Source organism: Leuciscus leuciscus, assembly GCF_965113295.1.
Source record: "Leuciscus leuciscus genome assembly, chromosome: 20".
NCBI lineage: Eukaryota > Metazoa > Chordata > Actinopteri > Cypriniformes > Leuciscidae > Leuciscus > Leuciscus leuciscus.
Window position 1 is genome coordinate 15892979 of NC_138744.1, and position 26456 is coordinate 15919434.

At 38.3% G+C, this 26456-nt stretch overlaps 1 protein-coding gene across 2 annotated transcripts in view; it reads left to right on the top strand.

The window, feature by feature from the left end:
- The first annotated feature begins 487 nt into the window (after nt 1–487).
- cadm4 (cell adhesion molecule 4) overlaps nt 488–26456 on the top strand; it is a 162775-nt gene continuing 136806 nt past the window's right edge. For both annotated transcript variants that reach the window (XM_082150556.1, XM_082150558.1), the window contains exon 1: nt 488–754. In XM_082150556.1, the coding sequence (XP_082006682.1) occupies nt 679–754 (76 nt within the window). In that variant the 5' untranslated portion in view covers nt 488–678. The remainder of the gene's footprint in view (nt 755–26456) is intronic.

Sequence of the window (26456 nt, forward strand, 5' to 3'; positions counted from 1 at the left end):
GTGAGTTTGAGGATGAGGAAGATATTGAAGTCTTGCTCGGGCTAGTTTCATGCCAGTTTGGTTTCTAATGATCGTGTTGATTGTTTTCGTCGTGTGTCATATAGTTGAATGAATCACATTCTAATTCCTTGTTCTGAATTGGTCCAGTCAGTGAATCTGTCATTTATCTCTGCGGAATCCACATTACACGCTAGACATTCATTAAAAAGCCCAGTGTTCCAGTAAATTCGAATTATTTATATAGGCTACAGCGGGTTCAAAACTTTATTGATCGCCACTGTAATTCATCACGTTATAGAGCGGTTAATTGGAAGGCTGCTCATTCCAATAACTGCAGTGCTATTTAGCACATTGTCTTTTTGATCAAAACAAACGGTCATTTGTCTTTTAATATTACACTTACCCCGCCCATTGGGTGTGCGCTGATCATTGTCAAATCCGATTGGTTGAAGCTGAGCCCAAGAAAAACCGGCCCTGCTACATTTCCACCTTTCATTCAGAGTATTGTATCAGATTGAGTGTGCATGTGAGTACTAGTAGGCTATGTAACACACAACGATTCCAGCAAACACTGGAGTTGAGAAAAGACATAACTCGTAGGTGAGAGCCTGCGCGCTCATGTTATTCTAACTCCTATCTGAGGAAGAGGAACTAACAGAGAGATTCGGAATAACACACATGATGGCATTTTCTTCTTTTTGGAAGTATTGCGCTCCCCTTTCTCTCCTACTGCTCCTGTCTTATTCGCATACAGGTAAGAATTATTTATTCAGTCTATGAACACTTTGAAAGTTTACTTGCCAGATGTTTCACTAAAGAGAACTATTTATCCAATGTTGCCATCGCGAGATATGTAAACACATCGGCATAAGCATCACCTACAAGCACATCGACTGCATTACATGTGGTAGAAATCATGTTAGCTTCCATTTTATTGCATTTATACGAAAGTGAAATTAAAACGGTTCTTCTAAAGTTCCTGCTCCCGTTTTCTGCTATTACATGTAGGCTAATTATCGTTTATTCTTTTGGTCAGTAGTTTGCGTCACTCACCTGCACCTCTGCTGACTCCGTTTGCTCTAGTAATAAAGTGGGTTCGCTCAATAACTGCACGTACAGTAGCTCACATATGTGCTTGATAATTCATTTTTAGATGCTTTTCTATGTGCATTAATTCTTCGTTTACGCTCGCGCGCATTATTGTTCAGATATTGTGCACTATGCTTTGTTCTTTCATTTATCGATGTCCTTTGAGACCTCGAGCAGTGTACGTATTGCCATTGCGTCAGTCAGTAGAAAAGCGCAGATACCTTATAATATGTCATATGTCATAGCCGAATGCGCTGTTCGGAGGTCCCGCTCTGAGCTCCTCTGCGCAGGGGTTACTGTCCCATATCAGTCTCAAATACAAGACTGTCAGAGCAAATCCCAACACGGGCCGCGTATTTCACGCTTGCCATCGCATGATAAGTGCATCTGCTGTGTCTTGGGATTTGGATTACAAGAGCATCTTGAAGATACTAGCTGGCCGTTTAATTTCTCTCTCCTAGCTGTGCCATCTGTTTGTAAGATGAGGCTCAAATGAATAATTATTAAGCAAGCGCGAAATAAGCATGGGAAGAAAAGAAAATGCGTTTGCACTTTATGAGGTGTCTTTAACATTTGCCTAGGGCCGAATCGCATCACTTCTGATATAAAGTCCAACAGCACGATTGTGAGTTTTATATGACAACCATTTAATAACTTACCTTGCAGATGAAAAATGCGAGTTCTGATTCGCCAAAAAACATAGCTAAAAAGAGCAAGACAAACCATGCACCCACCAAGCAACGAAAAACTAAATTAATGCAGGTCTGGAATATCACTCTGCTCCAGATCCACTCCAGGTTTTCCATTTCATGAGAGAAACCCACTCCAAGCGATCATAGAGAAAAGTGGAAACAAAAACGCTCTGCATTTTTTAAATATAATTTTCTAGAATTCATACAAAAGCATAATACATGCATATCGATTACAACTTATAAGCTCAGTAGTGTAATGCAAAGACAGTAAAGCTGGGCAAAAAAAAACAAACAAAGATACAGTCCCTCATTTGAGTTCCACTTCATGTTTTAAATTTTATGGAAACAAAAATGTATCAATTTGAAATTCAAAAGCATTCCTTTGTTGAAATTCAGTTGCAATTTGTGGTCCGAGGCATGTGTGTTATGTGCATCATTGCTTAAATGAAAGGGTGTCTTCTCATTTGAGCCTTGGAGGTCAAGAGAGAGCTGTGGAGATGACTGTCATTAATCTCTCCTGTGACAAGAGGTAAAAGAGGAGAGAGAAAAGGGGGTTGCGGAGGGAAAGAAGGAGGGATAAATCTGATTATCACACCCCTTCATCATGTTAATCAATAGAGACTTTTGACACCAGGTTGACATATCCTGTTTCCAAACACGGAACAGTTCGTTTCTTAGAGATATAGGCCTATAGCAAGATGGAAAGGGAAGAGAGAAAAGGAAGCAAAAAGAAGGGAAGTGTTTGAAATGATATGATCTTTGTTCCTACTGAATCAGACTGAAAAAGACAGAAATACAAAATGAAGACAACGTAAAGATGTAAACAGGATGGAAAAGTAGAAGACAGCCGGGGAAACAGATGGAGTGACAGGGATAATGGGAAGAAAGAACCTTGAACCTGTAGGAAAGCAGTCTATCATAGGCAGGGAGAAAGAGAGATGTAGAAACAGGAGCATAGAAAAATATAGAATTGTGTGTGTGTGTGAAATTGCCCCTTCCCCCGGCACAAAAAATACAGAATGTACTAGGCTCAGTGACTGTGTGTGTCCCTTGGGCACAGGCTTGCAGACTCATGTTGTGTTCTCCATCTGAGCCCCTCTTTCTGTTTTTGCCACTCTCTCATTGTCTTTCCCCCCCCCCCCCCCTCTGCATGCCCTTTTTTGCAGTGCTGTGAGACTGAGACACACAAACACACACACACACACGCAATAAACGGCCACAACTGCGCCAGTTGCATTCTGCATGCTGCATTCCTCGCCCGTCCCCTCTCATCACTGGCCCTGCACAGTTAATCATCTCTATTTGTTTATTCGATGGCAAGCAATATGAGAGTCATTCGTTTGAATCTGTTTTCATCATTTTTTGGGACTCTGTCAATGTTGCTTCTGCTGGATGGGCAAATTGCCTCCTAATTGGAAAAAAGTATAAAAATAGCAGCACAGTTTAAGAGAATTTGTATGGATTTTTCTTTTTTCCTCAAGTAAAATGCAATTACATATCGCAGTTATAACAGTTGCCTTATTATATAGTTTGGCATGATTAGTCATGTGAATAAAAGTTGAAAAACAGCCATAGTTTTACAATATAAGGGGTCCATACTGCAACTAAAGAGGTTTCAAAATTGGCAAATAAGTACTACAAACTAAAATCGAATTGCTAGTGGCATCAGTTTGGAAAACATTGTTGAAAAACATATGCGGTTTTGGCATGCAACAATGAACAGCGTGCGTCATGATGCTCAATTTGTGACCAAATTACTCTTATGAACTGTTTCTTTTTAATGAGTCTGTCAAACAGATTCAGAGTGATTTGAATCAGACCCAGTGAATCGTTTACAGAGTTACAGATTACAGAGTTTTCGGCTCCCTCACTAAACCGTGATTCATTGTCTGTTTGGAAATTCTTGGAGAACCATTCACCATAATTTGTAAAGTAAACTGTGTTGTGATAAATGTTATTTAAAAAAAAAAAAAAAAATCTAATATTTAAAAAAAATATTAGTCATTGTTTGCCACAGTGAAGAAGTCAAATACTAATGTTGAATTGACTGTAAGGAAAACTTTGGAGTAAAACTGTAATGTGGGTGACATGTTAGAGCCACAATAAAGCACAATATCTGACTTTTTATCAACTGGTTGGGCATTCATATTCTTATAAAAACAGAAGGCACAAATACAGTCAGGTAGAATTTCGGCCGATACCGATAACCAATATTTGAAAGCCGATAACCGATATATTGGCTGATAAATCTAAATCCAAATTTGTATACAATTTTTGAGAGCCTGATTACTAAAACAAAAGTTTCCCCATTAAAAGCCATGTCCCAAGCACACAATTATAATGTTCTCATTATAATTTTTTGCAGCCTATATAACAGCACATAACTGTTTTCCTTTTTTGAAGTGATTCTAATCATATTTCAAGCAGTTCAAAAACATCATGGTGAACTGCATGCATCTGAAGTGTCTCAGCTGAAGGAAATCCATTATTTATCGGCTTTAATATATCAGCCAAAATGTATTATCGGGGCATTAACGATAACATTAAAAATGAACATACATCGGCCAATACCAGTATGGTGGCCGATATATAGTGCATTCCTACAGTCAGGATCAAATTGAGGGTCAAATTTATCGAGCCATTTTGTAAACTAAAAAAGTCATTTGTCTTTTTAGTATTTTTTTTTTTTAGTCTGGGGCCCATATGGGGGATGGAAATTAAGTATGTCTTTTGTTTCAAAGGTTTGATTTCCTAGTCTTATTCAGATGCAAAATTGGTGTATTTTGCAGGGTAGGCTTTATAGGATTAGCTGCACATGTAGGGCAGAAATTGGTATTTTCACTTGACACTTTGTTCTGTAATGCTATGAGGAAGCCTTTATCTTGAGCCAAGGTTTATCCTTTGATTCCAGTGTATGGTTGTGTAATTCCCCCAGTAAAAACATGTTGACATTTAATTACAGTGGAAGCCCTCCCACCAGTATGTTAAAAACAGACATATAGTAAAGCCTTCAGGTACACGCTTTCTATTTTTACTGTAATTTCACAGTAAACACTGAACACAGGTAGACAAAAAAAGACAACATAAACATAGAGAGCTGGTGAAGAGTGTTATGTACCTACCCGGCTTTCTCTTATCACTGTAAAAGATTACACATTTTACAGCCCAATATAAACAGATGTTTAGGGATCGTACTGTTACTTAACACCAAAGATAGAAAAGCGAATAAGAGTCATAGGTGTACTGAAACTCGTGTACACCTTCAATTTGAAGACGAAGAGATAAACACTGGGAGGAATAGACCTATTTCAAACCGTTTCAATGGAGGACTGGATTCATCATTGTGTTTTATGGACTCGTTACACTGGATGGGTTTGTTGATGGTGTGTCTCGGTAACTTTATTTCACCGTAATTATCTTCAATCTGATTCGACTGATTAGACTCTCCTTTAATTTTCTTGTTCGCTCTCATCGCCTGCCTGCGGTCACTCATATTAGACTCAATACTTTATGTCTCATTTCAGAGCTTACATGCTGAAGAGGAGGTTATTGGAAGACTGTGCGGTTTTTAAATGACAGAAATGATGAATCAGACGCTTGTGGGTCAAGTTGACTACAAACATTATTGAGCAAGGCCAGCACACCGCTGTAATGAAGCCGAAACTCTTCCATCTCTCCCAAAAGAACATCTCGAATATTATTCTAATGAAACGCTCTCAGAAAGGTGTGCCCATTATATAAGCTTATTTTTCAGGGTTATCACTCTCAAGCTGTTTCTGCGGCTCGCTTGGATTGAATTCAGGCACATTCATTGTGGGAATTTAAGTGCTTGCTCTCTGATAAGTGTGTGAATTATTGAAATGTGCCTGTTCGTACTGGACCAGATTCTGTCTGTGTCACTTGTGAGAAGGCAAAAAGCTCGCCAGACACGAGTTGTCAATAATTCAGACTTGGGTTGAACTTGTGAAGATCTAATTTTTCTTCCTCTTGTCCTGAGAGATGTCTGAGTGGCAGTGAATGTCTTTCTCAGCACTATGGATAAGACTTCAGAATAGCAATGCAATGTTTCTCAGGGTCTTTATCCCACAGCTTGAGAACCAGATAGAAATGTATCAATCTGAAATGACATTTTTTCCCTAATGAGTACTAAGATAAATTGAGCTTTATAAGTGTTTTGGCTAGAGATGGGTCACTATAGTTTACTCAGGGGGTTTCAAACCTTTTAATACCAAATAATTATGACAATCTCCTTACGAGTGACCCCTTTTCCAAAGTAAAATAAAAAATAGACTGAAAAATGTATTCTATGAAATTTCTATGTGAGAAAAACAGGATATTATATTATATTAAAGACATACTTTCTTTAGGGGGTTTCAAACTTTGGATTCAGGGACCCCTAAGGGTCAGAAAAGTGAACTTTTCTTTAGGGCTGTCAAAGTTAAAAATTGAATTAAATATGTTAAGGATTATCACTTTAAACTCATTTATTGAAATCATTATATTAATTGTGATTTATTAAAAAAAATATTGATCACAAATAGCCCTATTAACACAAAAGCATCTTCATATTTTAAATTCAATTTAAGATAAATAAAAAAAAATCTAACATTACTTCAACAAAGTGGGTTGATAGATGCTGTCAGCTGAATAGAAAGAATACCCTTTTCATATAATATTTCAAATGTTTGTTTTGGCCTTAGTATACTAAAACATATACGTTAGAGGCAATTATTTAATTTTGGAAACATGTCGTCTAACATAAAACAACAGATTATTTGTCAGCATAAAAAAAGTGTGTATATATATATATATATATATATATATATATATATATATATATATATATATAATATGAGGGGCCGTACAAGCCCAAATCCATTCTTCTACTTTCACACACATACATTCTCCTTTCACAAAAATACATTTACTCTCACACATTCTCTGTACTCAGACCTGATTCTTTGTCTGGATTCATAAGCAGTCCACACTACATTTAGACATCCATATAAGGACTCCAATGTATTTACTGCTGCTCTATTTCTTGAATCCTCAACAAATCTTGAGACTGACAGAAATCCACATAGGGTTTAAATGTGATCACAGAGATCTCAATGCACCCTATCATGCACAAAATAATCTGTTTCTCTTTGTATTTGGTCAATACATTGGTCAGCACATTATTAAAAAATTGTCTGATTGTTCATTGCTACTTACTCCAAAAAGTAAAACCTGTACTTGAATAGAAAACAGGATTACTTTGAATAGCATCATTGTTGTGAAATAGAGCTGAGCAAGTCTAATATATGTACCAGTTCTGAGTATGACTTCCTGCTTAAAGGACAAGTTCGGTATTTTACACTTAAAGCCCTGTTTACAGATCGTATCTGATGAAATAGAACGGTTAAGATTAAAATTTGGACACATGCTGCTGTCCCGAGAATTTTAGGTTTATTTCGCTTCCCCCCACTACCCCCACAATGGTTGTCTATATGCACTGGAAGATTCCGTCCTAAAAACACATTAAACTTTCGTTTACAAAGACGTGAAACTCACCGAGTGGTCAGGGGGTGTTCACTGATATGTTCCATCAAAAATCGCTGAAAAAGATGCATTCCAACAGGTTTTATCGTAGTTTTTGTCCAACTCCATTGACTTAATAGGACGTGCTGTGAGACCGCAGCACCTTTACGATATTACTCCGCCGCTTCTTCTTCTGCTTCTTCTGTGTATTCAATGAAATGCCCGTGGTTTGCTTGCAATTGGCAAAGGTGCATTATCGCCACCAACTGGGCTGGAGTGTCTATTATTCAAGCTCTCAACGGAAGAATCACGGGTGTGACGCGTTTGGCAAAATAGGTCCACAAAAGCGAAATAAACCTAAAATTCTCGGGACAGGAGCAAAATTTTAATCTTAACCGTTCTATTTCATCAGATACGATCTGTAAACAGGGCTTTAAGTGTAAAATACCGAACTTGTCCTTTAAAGATGAAGTAATGGATACATATATATGTGTGTATATATATATACTTTTTTATGCGTAAAAAATAAATTGTTGTATTACACACACACACACACACACACACACACACACACACACACACACACACACACACACACACACACACACACACACACACACAATATGATGTGTACGTCCTTAGTGTTAAAAGATTTAAAAACCCTTGGTTTAGACAACCAGCTGACTAGTCAGTTTTGAAAATATGTAGATTTCCTCATCTCTCACTCTGGAAATACCCCGAAATCATGAGTGCTTTCAGTTCTGCTCTCTTTACACCAAGAATATCTCTATTTGGAATGTTTTTCTAGAGAGAGAGAGAGAGAGAGAGAGAAAGAATCAAAGACACTGCTCTGAGACATGAAAAGAGAGGTGGAGGAGAGAGAGAGACAGACTTAAGTGGATGTTGTGGTTGATTGCCACAGAGGTGAACATTCCTCCATATAGGGGACAGTGTTGCCATGACTTTACAAACTCTGCCCTGTGCTTGTTTAACAGCCCTCTAACCTCTGTCTTTTCTTTTGCTCCTGCTTTCATTTCTTTGCCTCATCCTTCCACCTGTTTCCAAGGCTCCCGTCGAGTCTCTGTTCCATACCCACATGAGGTAAAGGTCCCAGGCTTTTGCAGCAATTACAGGAGTATGAGTGGCACTAAAGCCCTCACAAGGCTTGATTAGATGAAGGGCCCATTAGAACTAAAATGGGCCCCTGTTCCAGATGGAGTGTGTGTGAAAGGATAGCTTCTTGAGAGGGAGACTAATGCACCGATTACATAATGTGGAGAGGGTGGAGGTATTAATGAAGCTCGAGATGAGCGCTGAGGGCTGGGGGGAGCAGTCCTTACTTGGGACAGGAGTGTGTGACATGAGTTGGTCTGACCACTGCACATTCTCATGCAGGGAGGAAAGGACATTTTTTTCCCTCTTATTTTCTAATTAATATTGTTTTTAGATGTTTAAATACCTTCTTCAATCCCAGTTTAATATTCAGAGACACTTTTAAATAAGCTGAAAACACACTGTGGCAAAATGTCAAAACATTGCTCTATCTGTTTAAGCATCCTGACCAGATCAGTATAGCAACAATGGCTCAACCAATGGTGTTCGTTTGGGGGCGGGGCTATATGTTTGGAAAACCTGTCTGAAAGCAGTCAGTTTTATACAAAAGCGATCTGCACTCTGGAAATGTTTTATAAAAATATTTATTTTTAATGTGTATTACAACGCGGAATGAGATCACCAGCCAGAGTGATTTCATTCCGCGCACCCAAAGAGAGCACACACAGAGAGGCACGTTTCAGACAGCGTGCAAACACCGAATTGATTCCTCGTCTTCTTGGACTTGAATGGACACATTCACACAAAATTTTGTCAAAATGCTCATCTCAGATGTATATCGTTATTTTGTATATTATGCATTAGCTCTTAAAGTGACAGCAACCTATAAATACCTGCTGCTGTTTATGTCATTGTTTTTGTTTTTTCTATTCTTTTTCTTTTTTATGTCATTAATGTTAATCAAACAACAAAAGAGAGCTTTAATGTTGATTGATCTAATGCTTATTTTACATTTAATTATTACATTTTGGTACCTGAATACTGCAGACCTTACTTTATTTGTAACTTTGGATAACACTTTAGGGTCCAATTCTCATTATTAACTTGTTGCTGCTTATTAGCATGCATATGCACAACTAGGATATTGGCTATTAATGCCTTATTCTGCATGACCTTATTCTGCATTCTACCCTACCCAATATATAAACTTTACTGCCTTACTAACTATTAATAAGCAGTAATTAGGAGTTTATTGATGCAAAAGTCAATAGTTAGAATTGGACCCTCATCTAAAGTGTGACCAAACTTGGTTATTCTGTATTTATCTATGCTTGTAATTAATGTATTTGTTCTTATTTTTTTACTGACTGGTCACTTATCTTTAATAATGTTTGTTGATCTGAAAAATGATCCGATCCATGACTCAAAAAATGATCTGAATGGTGAGTTTTGTAATCCGTTGCACCAATAGTTCATATCTCCTTGCATGGACTTAATTATATGGTTAAAGCACATGGACTTGCTGGAGGAGCATATTGATTACTTTTTTTTTTAAACAGTCAATTTTGGCATTTTGTTTGGTGATGCTAGTATTTCTGCACAGAAATTACACACTTCACCTTGAATGTTTATTTTTTTAGAATGGCTAAGGGTCAGAAAAGCTGAAGAATTGAATAGGATCCTAACAAAATCTTAACCATGGGTTTCACCAAAATACAAAAAATATATATAATTTAATTTAGGCACTTTTACTGATAAACGCATTAAGAGGTAGGGCAGGAAATCCTGTGTAGAAGATGAAGGAAAATGATTGGGAAATGACCAAAATACCATAGCTGGGTGTTTCTTTAACTGCGGGCACTTTTATGTCCCAGGGGTTGACTGTTATTAAAACAACAGAGTTTTTGTTATATGAAGGCCAACTGTCCTAGAGACATTTTACTATGCCTTCATAATTTTTTTCTCCTTTCATGTAGAACTATTCTGTCAGTATTAAAGTATGAAAATCCATTATAACAAATATGATAGATTACGCATCTCAGATGATCTAAACAAAGACTTAAGCAAAAGCTAATATACCTGTTAGGGACAACAGTCTCAGTGAATACTTTGAAATGGAATGTGAAGGAAACTCAAAGAAAATAGCACTTGAAAAGAATATTTTGATTGTGTGTCATTTCAATTCAAGCTCTGATTTATAATTGAAATTAATACAAAAGCGACTAGGATGAATGTATGTCCACTGTTGGACATTGTTAGTTGACAAATAACTAGTGTGAAAAGAAAAGAAAAGTGTGTTTAAAAGATTATATTTTCTAAATGTCCACAGGGCCAGAAGTGCCCAAGGTTGAAGAAACGCTCAGTTACCATGGTACAGTTCTATAAGGCCAGAAAAAAAGGAGGAAGAACAGGCTGAAGGGTTAAAGGAGAACAGCGTGAAGGTCTCAGCACCTACACTACACAGTTCAATGGTGTGTGAAACAGTGGAGAATGGGAAGTTAAAGAGGCTAGTGTGCACAGCGGAGGACTCGGCTGAGGAGAGTGGAGAGCGAGAGACGGAGGGAAGAATAACAAACAACTGAGGTAGTCGAAGAATCAAGAAAGAGCAGCACATCAGAGTGGAGGTTAAGATATCCTGCCTCCTGTGAAAAGATTAAAGAAAGAGAGAGAGCAGAAAGAGGACAAACTAAGTGGCAACTAGTTGTGTAGGTGACTGAAGCAAACAGCAAAAACATGGCACCTTCACAAAGTGAGAACAGATGATCAATGAGGACATTTTACTGCCGACCACCCACCCGTCTGGAGCTGAGTGGCAGGTCAGGGGTGAAACACACACACACACACACACACACACACACACACACACACACACACACACACACACACACACACACACACACACACACACACACACACACACACACACACACACACACACAATCACATTTCCCTCGCAGTCTTCTGCTCTCTCAGATATGCCCACTGAAGCGCTCAGCAGTGGCCTGGTAAATGAGAATTGCAGGGTTCTGCAACATTTAGAACTAAAGAATTGTCAATTTGAACAGAATTATCACACACACACCAAAGGAAATCAGTTTTTATTTTTTACATTTCCAGTTTTCATTTAAATTTAAGTTTTTACTAGCCTGCTTTTGTTATTTGCTTTTGTAATTTTTTTCTATTATTATTTTTTAGATATTACTATACTATTTAGGTTTAATTTATTTCAGTTTTAGTTCAGTTTCAGTTTTTATTAGTTCCATTAAGTAATTTTAGAGCTTCAGCTTAAACTTATTTCAGTTAGTTTCTTCAACTTATTTCAGTTAGTTTCTTCAACTTATTTCAGTTAGTTTCTTCAACTTATTTCAGTTAGTTTCTTCAACTTATTTCAGTTAGTTTCTTCAACTTATTTCAGTTAGTTTCTTCAACTTATTTCAGTTAGTTTCCAGGGCAGCATATCTATCTATCCATCCATCCATCCATCCATCCATCCATCCATCCATCCATCCATCCATCCATCCATCCATCCATCCATCCATCCATCCATCCATCCATCCATCCATCCATCCATCCATCCATCCATCCATCCATCCATCCTTCCTTCCTTCCTTCCTTCCTTCCTTCCTTCCTTCCTTCCTTCCTTCCTTCCTTCCTTCCTTCCTTCCTTCCTTCCTTCCTTCCTTCCTTCCTTCCTTCCTTCCTTCCTTCCTTCCTTCCTTCTCAACATTTTCAAAACTTTATAACAAGGTTTTGTCAAGGCAAGCAAACTTTGCTTTTCTAGTTAGCAAGATACAGTCAATAAAAATTGTATGTCTATACCTTACATTCAAATTCAAATAGCATCTCTGCATTTGTGTTTGCTGCCTCAATTCAAATTATGAAATTGAAAAGGCAGAGAATTATTGCTTGAATATAAATAGAGGACCTGACTGGAAACCTGCAGTTAACTGGGATGGAACGGCACATAATCAAGGTTTGAATACTTTCCTTTAAACTCTCAAAAAGCGATCTGCACTACTGCGGGTCAAGGGCCACACGGAGGGGAACATATACATGGTCAGGTATCCCTCACAGAAAACACCAAACTCTAAATGATAGATGCTCTCAGCGATAATGATTACCTGGAGATTACTTTGAAAACAAATTGAGGTGATGTGAGATGCGGGATTGAGAAGCACTTCAAACGTGGATCAGAGCCAGAGAGTACAGCAACATCCAACACTGCAGCATCAGCACAATGCTGTCCCCCTTCCAACCCTATAACAATGAATTCAGGCTTGGAAGTGAACCTTTGATCTTGGATAATTAGTAGGCGGTAAATAAATCTTCATTAGCTGTAATGAATTACACCACAAAACAAAAAAACATCAAAGTTGCTGGTAATTTCACAATTAAAGTCTCAATGTATGCATCGAGGACAAGGGCAGCACTTGCGGGTACGTGCTTTCGGTGTTGTTTAGACTCTGTATAGTAAAAAACACAGTATAGCAAGCACGAGGTCATCTTGTTGTTGTTGTTGTTCTGGCGATGCGGAGAGTTTGTCCTTCCAGGGCTGGCAGGCAGAATTGGCCCGAGGCTCCAATAGCAGGAGATTACTTACTCTAACAATGGATTACGTTTCCGAGATTGTCTCAGTTCGAGGGGCGTGCGCGAGGTGCTGAGACATCCCGGGCTTGTGACCTTGACCATGGATGATTGCGGGAACTCAGCTCCAGGGAGCTCTTAGCGAGAATAGGAAAATGCATAATAAGACAGGAAGGGTTTTAGTATGAATGAATGCAGGCATGACTGTGGTTGTGCAGGAGATTTGGAAGTCTTGTTTCTTGTTTTTTGGTCCTCAGACCAAACCTGGAGGGCTCGACAATCTCGCAACTCATCTGAAAAAGAAATAATGTTATCATCACTCGCACACACGGGTGGGATGACTCACGTCCCCCTCTGCCTCACCGGCAAATCGCATTGCTGTGCAAGTTGTTATATTAACAGTAATTTCTGATGCAAACACACAAATGTGCGTGATTCACTTTTTGAGGTGAATATCAGCCTCTAGCGCCCCGGGGAAGAGTGGAATCCTTCAGTATACCGCTTTAATTACCCATGATTCTCCTTTACCTTATCTTTGTTCAACTAATGAAGCTCAGAGGAACGCAACTGGCTGCTACAGGAAATTGTGTAATTAAAAAAAGATTGCCTATATTGTGGAAGATGGATGGCAGCGGAAGACTCTCAGAGTGACTTTTATGTGCATACATGGATATTAAGACAGTTGGAGTTAACATAATCGGTTGGTCTGGTTGTAGATGCAGGCAGGTGGTTGCTTAAGGGTTAAAGAAGTTTACCCCAAAATACACTCTCATGTCAATCCAAACCTGTATGACTTTGTATCTTCTGTGGAAAACAAAAGAAGACATTTTGAAGGATGTTTTTCACAATAAAAATCAGTGGGGTCCGAAACAAAACTGGATTCCATTGTCATTCTGTGGACTAAAAAACACTGAGACAAAATATAATCGTTTATGTTCCACAGGAGAAAGTCTTACAAGTTTGGAATGACATGAGGGTGAGTAAATGATGACAGATTTTAACTATCCTTTGAAGAAAGACCTTATTTTTAGGAAAATATCTCTGAGCTTGCTGGAAATGGCTGTTTAAAAAATTGTCCTGGAGGTAAACTCGGCTGCAGATATGACATCCGTATGGATTTTTTTCATATTAAGCTTTTCAACAACATTCGTTCCCCTCCTCTCTCTCTCACTCTCTGTTGGCTTCTGACCTCTTCTGCTTTATTCGTAACACACACACACACACACTGGCTCTATACATATACAGTAGATATTCCTCCTGGTAGGTTATGCTGTGGTTTCTGTGATGTGGGGGAAAGTGATTTTCATGGCAGTGGCCGTGGGCTATGTTTTGTAAGGGAAGTTGTGTGTGTGTGTTCGCCAGGTGCTCTGTTGCAGGGCACTCAGTCCTGGTGTCCAGATTTGATGCTTGTGGCGGTTTTGTGCTAATTTACATACAGAGAGTCTGTTGTGATTTTACTTCCACCCGACTCACCACCCCCTTTTAGTCCCTCTTGTATTTTATAGGACTGCAACTAACAGTGTTTTTTTTTTTTATAACCGTTTAATCCGTGAATCATTTCTTAGGTTAATCATATTAATTATGCAGATATGCTTCGATTTAATCACTTAATCAGATGTCTCTTACTAAATTCTCTTCAAATTTATGAAGGAGGTCGACTGTTCTGCAGGAACACACATCAGATGATTTCACATAAAATCTACTTTGGTTGCATATAGGATTTCACCTTTCAGTTATGGTGCATTTAAAACCTAAATAAGATTTTTATCAAAATGATTGCGCTCAGTTTGATTGACATGCGTGCACACACTCTATGAAGTATTTGATGGTCAAACGACGACTGCAACATTTCGTTCACTTTCTGTTAGGAAGAGCTGCGAAATGAAAATGTTTGCATTATAAAAAATGTAATGATTTAATATTATGTCCTGATGAAAATCCACTTGAACAGCTCATTTGTAATCAAAATAACAAAGCGCTGATTACATAGTCATTCATTTTTACTATAAATCCAAACCTGTATGACTTTCTTTCTTTTGTATAACATAAAAGAGGATACTCTAAACAATGCTGTTAATTAAGCACTTTCAGTTCCCATTGAAGGCCATTGTATGGTCACAAAATATAATGGAAGTCAATAAGAACCAAAACTATTTGGTTACCCACATCTGTAAAATATTTTATATTGTGTTCCACAGAAAAAAAGAAAGTAGTACAGGTTTGAAAGAAAAAAAGGGTAAGTAAATTATGACAGAATTTTCAGTTTTGGCTGAACTATCCCTTTAAATAGTGAAAATTTGGCATTATCAACTGCTTCTTTAAAAGATGTGATGGTCTCAGCAGTTCGGGTGAAGTTTGGCAGCTCATTCACCAGAGGTTTTAGAGAGGGACTTTCTGAGTTGTGAAGAAATAATGTGGTGTCACTCATTCAGTGACCTTTAGCTCGCGGGAGGAAGCATAAACTTGTATGAGTGTATTGAGGTATGGAGGTGTTGTTCTGTAATACTTTATATTGTACATTGCAGTTTAATGTAGCCTTCTACTACAATAAAACCTCTCTAAACTTTAATTTTCTTGCAGATTAACTTACCAGGTGGTCCCTAAATGGCCAGTCCATCCCTGGTTGGAGCCCTAATTTCTTTGCTTAATAGTCTCCCTCTTTGGCTCTTTCTTTAAATTCCCTTGTTTCTATCTTGGTCTGCTGAAGTGTGCACTTTGGATCTGCGCTGTACTGCATTTTTCTTATAGCAGATCTTTCTCACGTTTGTGTTTCAGCCCACCCAAATTTCCTGTTCCCCCTCATTTCCCCTTCCGCTGACCCTTCATACTTTCCCTCAATCACTGCCTCCATCACTGAAGTTCTTTCACTTTCAGAAGTTTCACCTTTCCTCTCTACTCACCCTTCTGTTGTCTGTTGTTCTCTTTGAATTTAAAGTCATCGCTCATTTTGGGTGACATCCAGCGGGAGCTTTTCAGTACAGCAATGGGGCGTTTAAAACTATTTACTCGCATCAATTTTTAATTTTCTCATCTCTCTGCATCTCTCTATTGTCATGCTGAGGAATGTAAAGCGGACACGTCTCTCTCTCCATCTCTCTCTTCCCTTCTCTTTTCCCTAAATTTCCTTCTTTTCCCTCAAGCCCAGTTTATCTCTTTATCCATTATACATTGCTCTTTATGTCTCTCTGCCAAGCAATATAGCATAAGGTTTATGTGCATATCAGGGAATAGCAGGGGACTGACTGGGTCTGTATGAGTGCGCGTGTGCGCAATATGCACTTGGGGACACTATAGCGGTCATTGGATCAGAAGTGTGCAGCTCTCACACACACACGCATTATTGTGCTCGTGTCATTATTATGCAGAATGCATTTCCCAGCATGGCCTGGTCACTTGCATTTACACACACACACACACACACACACACACACACACACACACACACACACACACACACACACACACACACACACACACACACACACACACACACACACACACACACACACACACACACACACACACACACACACACACACACACGTGTGACAGGAGAAACATTGAGCCATAATGATAGAAGGCTTTTCAATCAACAAGTCGCCAACATTTACCATGATTTACTGTAGTAACACTAACTGAAACCATGGGAGGATTGCGGCAGAAATGTGGGATATTCATAGCGAATTTTATTATATTATTACAGTAATGTAGACATAAAAGGAGTAATGTAATATAATTGCAGTATTTTTTGTTATTAATCTTTAGCCGTTTTTTGTGCATTTTTTATTAATATACTAAATGTCTTTAGGCTATACTGTTTTCACAACAAAAAACATAAAAGCCTATTTACTTTTCACCATGGTTGTGAGGGGGAAAGTGATGTTTTACCTGTGGTTAACATGATCCAAATACTATGGAAGACTACTATTGCAAAACGCTAAACACAGTTCTCTACATTAGACATCATTCAAAACGAACAGCTCTTTTGTTTAAATTTAAATGGCACATTAATTTACCGATTACACAATGAATCATGTGTGAAAACACTAATAATTTCATCTCTTAGACATCAAAACTTAAATTTACATTTATTTTGTAAATACTGAATATGCATACAAGTCAAGTCATCTTTATTTCTATAGCGCTTTATATAATACAGATTGTAAACAAATAGAAATTCTGCTGTAAAGCAGCTCTAGCAAGCCAATAGTTTTATTATACAGCTCGAATCAGTTCAGTTCAATAACTGTGAAGTTTATCAATTGTGCATACATACTGTAAATACAGTGTATTTGTGCACATAGGCCTACATGTACGTGTGAGTGCTATGACAAGCTCCTTTGCACTCCATTGAACAAGCATAAGACACAAGATAGTAATTCACACCCTCATTTCCAACACAGAACGCTATTAAGAACAATCCATCATTTGAGATGTGGAAATTTTCATTACATTCAAAAATATATGACAATTCTCCCGTTGTGCATATATTTCGCAGTTGGACATTGTTATTAGTCAAATTAAATAAACTAGGGAGAGTATGAAAAGTGTATTTTAAGACAGATTACTTTCTAAAAGTCCACAAGGCCAGAAGGGCTCATAGTCGAAGAACACTCTTACACAACTGCCATTGTGCTGGACATGAAGCACCATGGGATGAATATATTAAATATATTTGCATCTTGCCAAGGAATCATTTGGAACTGCAGTTTGACACGAATTCTCCAGAAGATTCCTCAACAGATTTATTTATATGCATTTTAGCAGTTCAGTCTTGTTATGCACCATCTAACAAAGCTAAAAAAAAAAAAAAGTTAATTTATATGTATATGTCACAAGGATCTCTATGAGAGGATAAAAAGAAGTAAATAAACCACAGTCCTCCAGTGAAACAAGCTTCAGTCTGGAAATAAAAGGGCTAGCTGAGCCCTCATCCACTCGTAAAATATATCCCAACTGAGCTGTACCATCCAGACTTTCTGCCAACTATACAGCTGCGGCGGGAACGATGACAAGCATACGCATACAAATGCACTCACACACACTTACTTAGGTACTCTGAGCAGGCTCGGACTAGCTGGCGCACACTCTAATCTTCAGGAAAGGAGTGGACAGAGTGACCTAAGCTAACCCAGTGTTACATTTTACATGTCTACACTAAAGGACACGGGGGTCTAGTGAATGAATGCTGGCAGTGGATTTGACTCCCCATTGTTTTATAATGTTTTATGGAGTCATCTGCCAGTTTAAATGAGCTAGCTCTAATACAAAAACATATACTCAAAACTCCCATGGTGCCTTATGTGGTATGTTACGCTAATAAAGTCCGAGAGGCCTGAAGTTTAAGAACATCACACACTCCCACGGTTCACATGCTGTTCACACACACACACACACACACACACACACACACACACACACACACACACACACACACACACACACACACACACACACACACACACACACACACACACACACACACACACACAGTTATGCTGTCACACTGTGGGATATGGTAAGTCTTGGCTCTGCTGGGAGGTTTAACAGCAGCTGGAGGGGCATTTGTCCTTCACTCTCACTCCCACTCCTTCTTTCATCCCTCCATCTTTAATTCAGCATCCCAACCCCCAAGTCCCAGCATCCACCTCTGCCCTCCACCATTTGTTTGTTCTCAAGTAGACACAGCATCCCTCTCTCTCCCTGTCTGGGGGCTAAATCGCATCCTTTTATACTTCACCACCCCCTTTCAGATGAGAAAGTTGGCAGAAACCGAAAAACAGAAAGAAGATGTGAGTGCATGTGCGTGTGAATGAGGATCCAAAAAGAAAGCCGTGAAAGCAGGCGGAAACACACGTCTTTTGGCTTTGAATTAATCCCGTTGATTATACTGCCGAAATCTGGGTTGTGACACAGTTGTTATTGCTTTACGATATTAATAAAAGAGTGAGATGAAGAAAGGAGGCAGAAGGGAGGGGGGCGAGAGGAAAGATGGAGGAAAAGAATCAATGCAGAGGCTCGCAAGGTAATTAAAAGCAGCAATGGACAGGCCTTGAAAGCCATTATTAGTAGCTCTTGGTAAAATTACTATGATTACACAAACAGCTCCACCAACACAGGCTTTTGTGTATAGGCAATAATTGCCCCTGCAATGGATTCAGATTCTCAACAATGTTGTTTTTCGTGATAGATGGGAAACAAAGCGAAGGGAGGAAGGCAAAGGCCAACACTTCTCGATGCCCCAGACGTCAATATAAGAATTAATCGCTATCCACAGAGCAAATGTACTTTCATGTTCTCAATTACCTGTTGTGGACTAATGTGCTGTATTCATCATGAAGGTCAGCTTCTTGGAGCTGCAGTGTAGTGTTTAGCATACAGGACACATTGAGATTCACACTAGTTTAAGTTGATATCATGATATGGTGATGGCTTTACTCATGAATATTAATTTGTTTGTGCATGTGCTAATTAATAGCAGGATTCTGACATTATTAAAGATGTTGTTCAAATATTTTTGAATGTTTTCAAAAGTTTTGTAAGCAGGCATGTCCTTACATACGTCAATATGTATTGATCTTGACTTTTGGTTCAATGGAGCATCTATTTAACATCAAATTACAATTAAAAATATAATGTACAAAAATATTTAAACAATTATTCAATTCAATATCCTGTGATTTTTTGATCAGTTCAAGTGAATGTCATCTAGTAAACATTATAAATGTTCCTCTCCAGACAAGCATGATAAAATGAAAGACATTTTGTATGTCAGCTTATGCTCGGATCAGATGTATTTTTTTCATTCTTAATGTGGGGCAAAAAGTTTAGTTTTAAGCTGTTTTATATCATATTTCAATGCTAATGTGAGTAACATAAGTTAAAGCCCAATGTCATTTTCTTCTCATAATTTCCCATCCTCTTTTAACTTATTTTTTTATAACAGCTCAAGCATGACACTATAGCAACACAAAGGTCATGGGGTCGATTCCCCAAGGAAAGCAAGAACTGATAAAATGTATACTTTGAATGCACTTTAAGTTGCTTTGGATAAAAGCGTCTGCCAAATACATTAATGCAAATGTTTCTTTTAGTAACAGAGATGCAATCAGAGCAGAAGGTTAGATCTCAGTTGATGTTGTTTATCTCTACAGAATGTATAAGCATGTCAAGGCTACACCAACGCTTTTCATTTTCAACATCCTAGAAAAGTCTCAGAATTAATACACTGTTTGTGAAAATGAAGGTCTTTGCATTATATATAATATGCATTTAATTAATGGTAAATGACACATTTCAAGCAAAACGTCATAAAATATTTTTAAATGCACAATTTATGGTTGTCAAATGTTAGCATAACATGTTCATCTCACATGTAATACAATACCTGGCTTATGCATCCACTAAAAATCATCTTGACACCAGGTCATAGGTCACTCTTCCACCGGAAAAAGACTTGCGTATGGCCCTTACCGGAAGCCAGTGATTATAGTTTGTAAAGTTATAAATATGATTTTTTTCTTACAAAAACACATTGCTTCACTTCAGAAGGCCTTTATTAACACACTGGAGCCGGATTACTTTTATGATTGATGGATGTGCTTTTTTTGCCCTTCAAAATCTAAGGTACAGTTCACTATTATAAAGTTTGGAAGAGCCAGGGTATTTTTTCATATAACTCCGATTGTGTTTGGCTGAAAGAAGAAATACATATACAGGATGGCTTGAGGGTGAGTAAATTATGGGATAATTTTAATTTCTTTTTAAACTGACCCTTCAATTTACAGATGGACTTCTAAAAGTGGCATATAGTGCACCTGCAGAAACAAAAATTTTACTCCAGAGTGCATCATTTCCAAATCCCATATGTCTTTTTTCACTGTCCTGTCTAAACAAGGCTTAAAAAGATTATGACAAGACAATGAAGATATCTTAACGAGACATCCTGAAAAATAGGCCAAAATACATCAGCACACTCTCTGTATTACTCCATGAGAATGAGTCATCAGCACTTCCTGTTCCTGTCTGATCTACACACACCCTAATGCAAATACTTACTCATTGGCACTCCTACATAAGCACTTCAAATGGTTGAAGCGCGGCACAAGCACACACACACCCCGGCGCTTCCTCCGCCGTCCTCGTTAAGTAAAACAGAGAGGCTAATGCATTTGGATTTGGCACTGTGCAAATTCATCGCAGCTCCTCAGACATGACCCACTTTATCTGAAGTGGAGCCACATCCGTTATGCTGAGAATCTATCACCATTAGAGCTCAGCTCTCCAGTCCCACTGCCTAGTGGTGTTAAAGAGACCCACATACACAAATGCACATGCTGTGTTCCGGCCCAGAGGGCGGCAATCATGTTCCTCCGCAGGGGATGGAGAAGTGACAAAGAGAGGGACACAGATGTGCATCTCTCCGGAAGAGCATGTGTGTGTGTGTTTGCGCACGTTCATGCCAGCTACTGCATCAGGGGATTGAGGTTCCCTTGATAAATGGAGGATGTACTGAAATACTGTGTGCAAAAAGTAGTTTGTTTAAATGAAGAGCTTCTGTATGAGCAGCGGAAATGGTTTATCCCGGTTCTGTGTATGTTTAGGACTATGCGGCGGATTATGTATATGAAAAGACAGGATAAACAGATTTAGGAGATGGAAAAACATGAGTGGAAGATCAGACGAGGAGAGAGATTTAGGATGAAGGAAACTGAGAAAAGAGAGGGAAAGTTAAAAATGACTTTCTGTTGGCAGAGGATAGGTACTTTGCCACATATTAAAATATCTTCTGACTTTGTAGTAATTACAGATAAAGAGAAATAGAAAGGAAAAGAGTGAAGGAGACACCCAGAGGAAATGGGTGTCGGAGGACATGTGAGTATTTTCTAAAAAATGGGTTGGCTGTGGAAATAAAAAAGATCATTTTGATATAAAGCCAGGGGTTTGTGAGAAAATGAAGAGGTAGGGGTAACAGCAGGCAGGAGATATAGCCTATATATAGAAAAGAAAGCATGAAGTGAGAAAGGGAAGAGAGGAATAGATTAATGAGATGAAATCCAGGTGGTAATATCAGCATTACAGGTAATTCTGTAGGTAAGAGAGATTATCAAACTAATAATGATTCTTTATTATAAAAAGCTGCATTGTCTGGGCAGCCATGGTGCTATCTTTTTGGGGCGCTGATTTACTAAGTCGATTTCAGTGTGTGTTTAATAAATGTCACAAGCTCCACTAAAGGTTAACTGATAAAAACTCGGCTGAAATTGAAGATTATGCCTCAGCCTGCCTGAAAAACATTTTCCTTGACAGTTTTTCGGCAATTAAATCGTGCTGTATTTTCTGCCAGCTCTTTAGAATCTGAGTTCGATTCACAATCGAATCTCTACTTTGAGTCGGTTCTTTTCAGCGCGTCGCTTTATTAGCGAACTGTCTGAATCGGTTCGTGGTTCATTCTGAGTGATTCGTACAGCTCCATCGCGCTCTGACTCGTTTGGAGCGCCGGATTAAATCAAACCCGCAAAAGCGCCCTGTCGTTTCTTAGCGAAGAAGTCTTTGAGTTCGACAACACTTGCACGAGCGGCTTGTCGACGACTCTGCACAGGTAAATGAACTGAGTGTCAAAGCACACAAATATTAGGCCTAAATAGGCTATGTACCATTAACGTTACAATTTTGACAGGTTCCTATCATGGCGCGTGAATAGGCCTACAGTGATTGCTTTTATTCAGGGGCAGACTTATGAATTTGGGGGCCCTAGCAAATTCCAGATAGTTTGTAACCCTTGCTGTTGCATAGTTTTGAGTTTATTTACCCCTTTACAACTTGTCTATTGAATTGTGTTGTGCAAATTCAGCAATTAATTAGTCAACCTGATGTTGTTCAAAAGCCGTATTACCTTATTTTTTAGATTACAAAAGAATACATACCGGTAAATATCATGTCTGCACTTGTCCATTTAATAGCAGTAAATGTGGCCTTCAATCTTTACAAAAAGCAAACACAGGATTTAAACCCTATGCAACTCGCTCCTTAAAACCACAATATGTAACTTTTTTGCTTTAAAAAATAGCAAAAATCACTATATCTATGTTATATATATTTTTTAGTTGTGTACTTACATTATCCCGACTGTTTCCAACAACTTTCAAACCAGGAGAAATTTGTAATTTAATTCGAGAAACGTCCCGTTTCTTTATTTCCGCTTTGTCGCCGTCAATGGCGTCATATCCGCGTTGTCCCTGGTTTCCGCTCGTACTGCCATGGCAACCAGAGCTATGAACCAGAGCCCTCTGATAGTAACCAAAGCGACTGACGGTAGTTCGCAATGTCTATTTGCACGCTGTTGTTGTTTCGTTCAAACATTATGGACCATGGCAAGTAGACTTTGGATACAAAAGGAGAACTAAAACGAGAATCAATATCAGCGCGGTGTTTTCGAGATGCCTAGAGCTCCCATAGACAGTATATAAACGAGAGCTCCACGTCCGAGACTTCGACCGCTTCTACATGTACTTTATTAAACAGGTGAGCACATTTACATAAAACTAATCAATGTTATATAGCTCAACATGATGAAATGTTAGAATATGATCTGTATGTTATTCTAATGTTGATTTAGCTTACTGCTAGTCTCATACAGACAAACTAACACATACATTTCAACACATTCAAATGCAGTTTAGTGTGATAGTGTAATGTTAGACCAAGTGAAACAACGCTGCGTTACCTCACAAGTTTAATTTGTCTAATAAACTGACCTGTGACTGTGAGTAGTAATTCTGCACTCGCGTGTAACGTTAGTTCGGTAGAATGAAATGTCCATATTCCTTATGCGGGACTCGTGTGGAGCTGATAGCTGTCTCTTAGCAATCCCGAACTGCTTCATATCACAGTCATGATAAAAGCATCGATGTATTCAGTCATCCATAAACATTATTAGATCCATAGATTAACGTTAGATCGGTCGGCTTGACGTTGACGACAAGATCCATAATTCTTAGCAAATGTTGCGTCATCAAACTACGCCTTTGTTATTGTAAATAGGTTAGCGACCCCTAGTGGCGAAAAATTCCATACTGTACGTTTAATCCAAGTGTATCCATATTCCGTATGTGAATGCATATGGTGGGGTTTGGCGAGAAACAAATCGAAAATGTTAAAGTCCCCATGTAGGCTAGTCAATAATATTGTATCCCTTAAAATGTATGTTTGATCACCAAAATGACAAATTCAAATGTTTTTTTTTCCCTGTGAAAAATATGTCTTCATGCCTTAAAATAGCTTGAATATAATTCTACACCCTTGCTTCATTTAGTAGACACGGATCAGTAAATATGTAAATTAGCCCTGCCTCCACTCTCTCACACCAGCTCAGAGATCCACTCGGTCAACTTTACATTAGTAAATGCTGCACAATGACAAGCACAAAATACTGGTTTAATCCAGGCATGTTTGAACCAGAAACTGATTCATAAGAAGTTGAAGAGTGAATTATGCGTTTTATGTATCGCTCTTTACAACGTCAGACAAATAATGGTAATTAATATGATTAGCCTTTTGCTTGACTACGTTATCAAACAGCTAATAATGTGTTGCTAATGTTACACAAACCATGTTCCCATTCAGACAACAGCAACTTTGAACAACTTAGAACGTGGAGAAATATTTAATTATAACGTCGTAATATACATAATATACATAACTCACCCGCTATATTTGCTAAATGTACACAATCTTTCATATTAATGGAAAAATATACTGGGATAACCTGGCTTCTCTTGAAACTCCCTTGCTTTGCAGCATAGTTAATGATATACTAATGCCAGCCTGCACGTTAAAGTGATTGGTTACAAGGTAGTTTGTGATGTAAGAAACACCAGCGATCTCAAACTGCGTTTTTGATACTGTCTTTAGATCACTGCAGTTTTAAGGAGAAAATACTCATCAATGGTGTTGACTTACGAATTTGCACATGGTTTTGTCTTAAAGCATAATAAAAACACCACATAGACATATAAATAACATAAAAAACTTGATTTTCACCACAGGGGGTCTTTAAGTGAAAATCTTCGGTCGTGGCACTCCTGTGTACATTCATGCGAGTGTGCAGCAGTTCATGTCTGCACGCACAGGAAAAGCAAATCAAGCTAATCATTTTGAGAAATCAAAACATAAAATCATGACAGGAAACACAAGGCCTATGAAACTAAAAAGGCAAGCATGTGTATTCTCTGCGGTGAGTATCTCTGTTGTGAGAGTCAGAGTCAGTGAACAAATAATACGTAGGCTATACCAAACACAATCAATTGTGACCCTGGACCACAAAACCAGTTACATGGGTAATTTTTTTGAAATTGAGATTTGAGATCATCTGAATCCATTGCTGTATGGTTTGTTAGGATAGATAGGACAATATTTGGTCGAGAGACAACTATTTGAAAATCTGGAAACTAAGGGTACAAAAAAATCGAAACATTGAGAAAATCACCTTTAAAGTTTATCCATTTATGTTCGCAATTGTGCTGCATTCACTCACAAAAATAAATGTTTTATTTATTTACGGTAGGAAATTTACAAAATTTCTTAATGGAACATGATCTTTACTTAATAGCCTAACGATTTTTGGCATAAAATAAAAATCTATAATTTTGACCCATACAATGTATTGTTGGCTGGTTTTGTGATCCAGGGTCACAATTTATCAAGTTAAACACAATAAACTTAAACACCTCTGATTGGCCATTGCATTGAACAGATATGTCTGTGATTGGCTACATTGCTCAACACTGCTAAAGGTTAGAAATAGAAACCCTTGATGCAAACAGAAATACACACTGGAGCGTTTGCCAAATATGTTTCGCCAAATCGGATGGGGCCCCTTGATTCCCTGGGGGTCCTAAGCGGCCGCTTACCTTGCTTAGTGGTTAAGTCCACCACTATCTGATTCCATACCATCAAATATTCCACTGCTCCCTGATGTCACTAGAACTGAACTATTTGTTATGACTTTGTTTACTTCTGTGTGTGGTTCTGTTTATGGCCTATTTATGAATCCATTTTCATTTGCATTTTCATTTTCATCTTCCCAGCTTTTTGTTAATGTAGATTAGATCCACTAGCAATAATCAGGGTCAGCATTTTATCATTTTATTTTACTGCACTGCATTGCATGCACTTAAATCATTGCACAGATTTCCCCCCAAAATCAGTGTTGAAGTTTGGAGAACAGTATGTCCTGCTCTTTTAATGATTCTAGATTGCGTTTAATTATTTTATAGTGAGGAGTAATAGAGTCTGCGAGAGGAGGTGGGAGGTGAACGGTTAGAGAGGGGAACAGCAGGTGTTACGGAGCTCTCAGATGGGAGATCTGATTATTATGATCATGTTGATGATGCTGCTGATGAGCGAGAAGCAGCAGACAGGAAGAGAGAGAGAAAAGACTGATTAGAATTTGAAAGGCAACTTGATGGCCACTTCTTTTCCTCATGGGAGTGAAGCTATGCCGACCTTTCCTGGCTC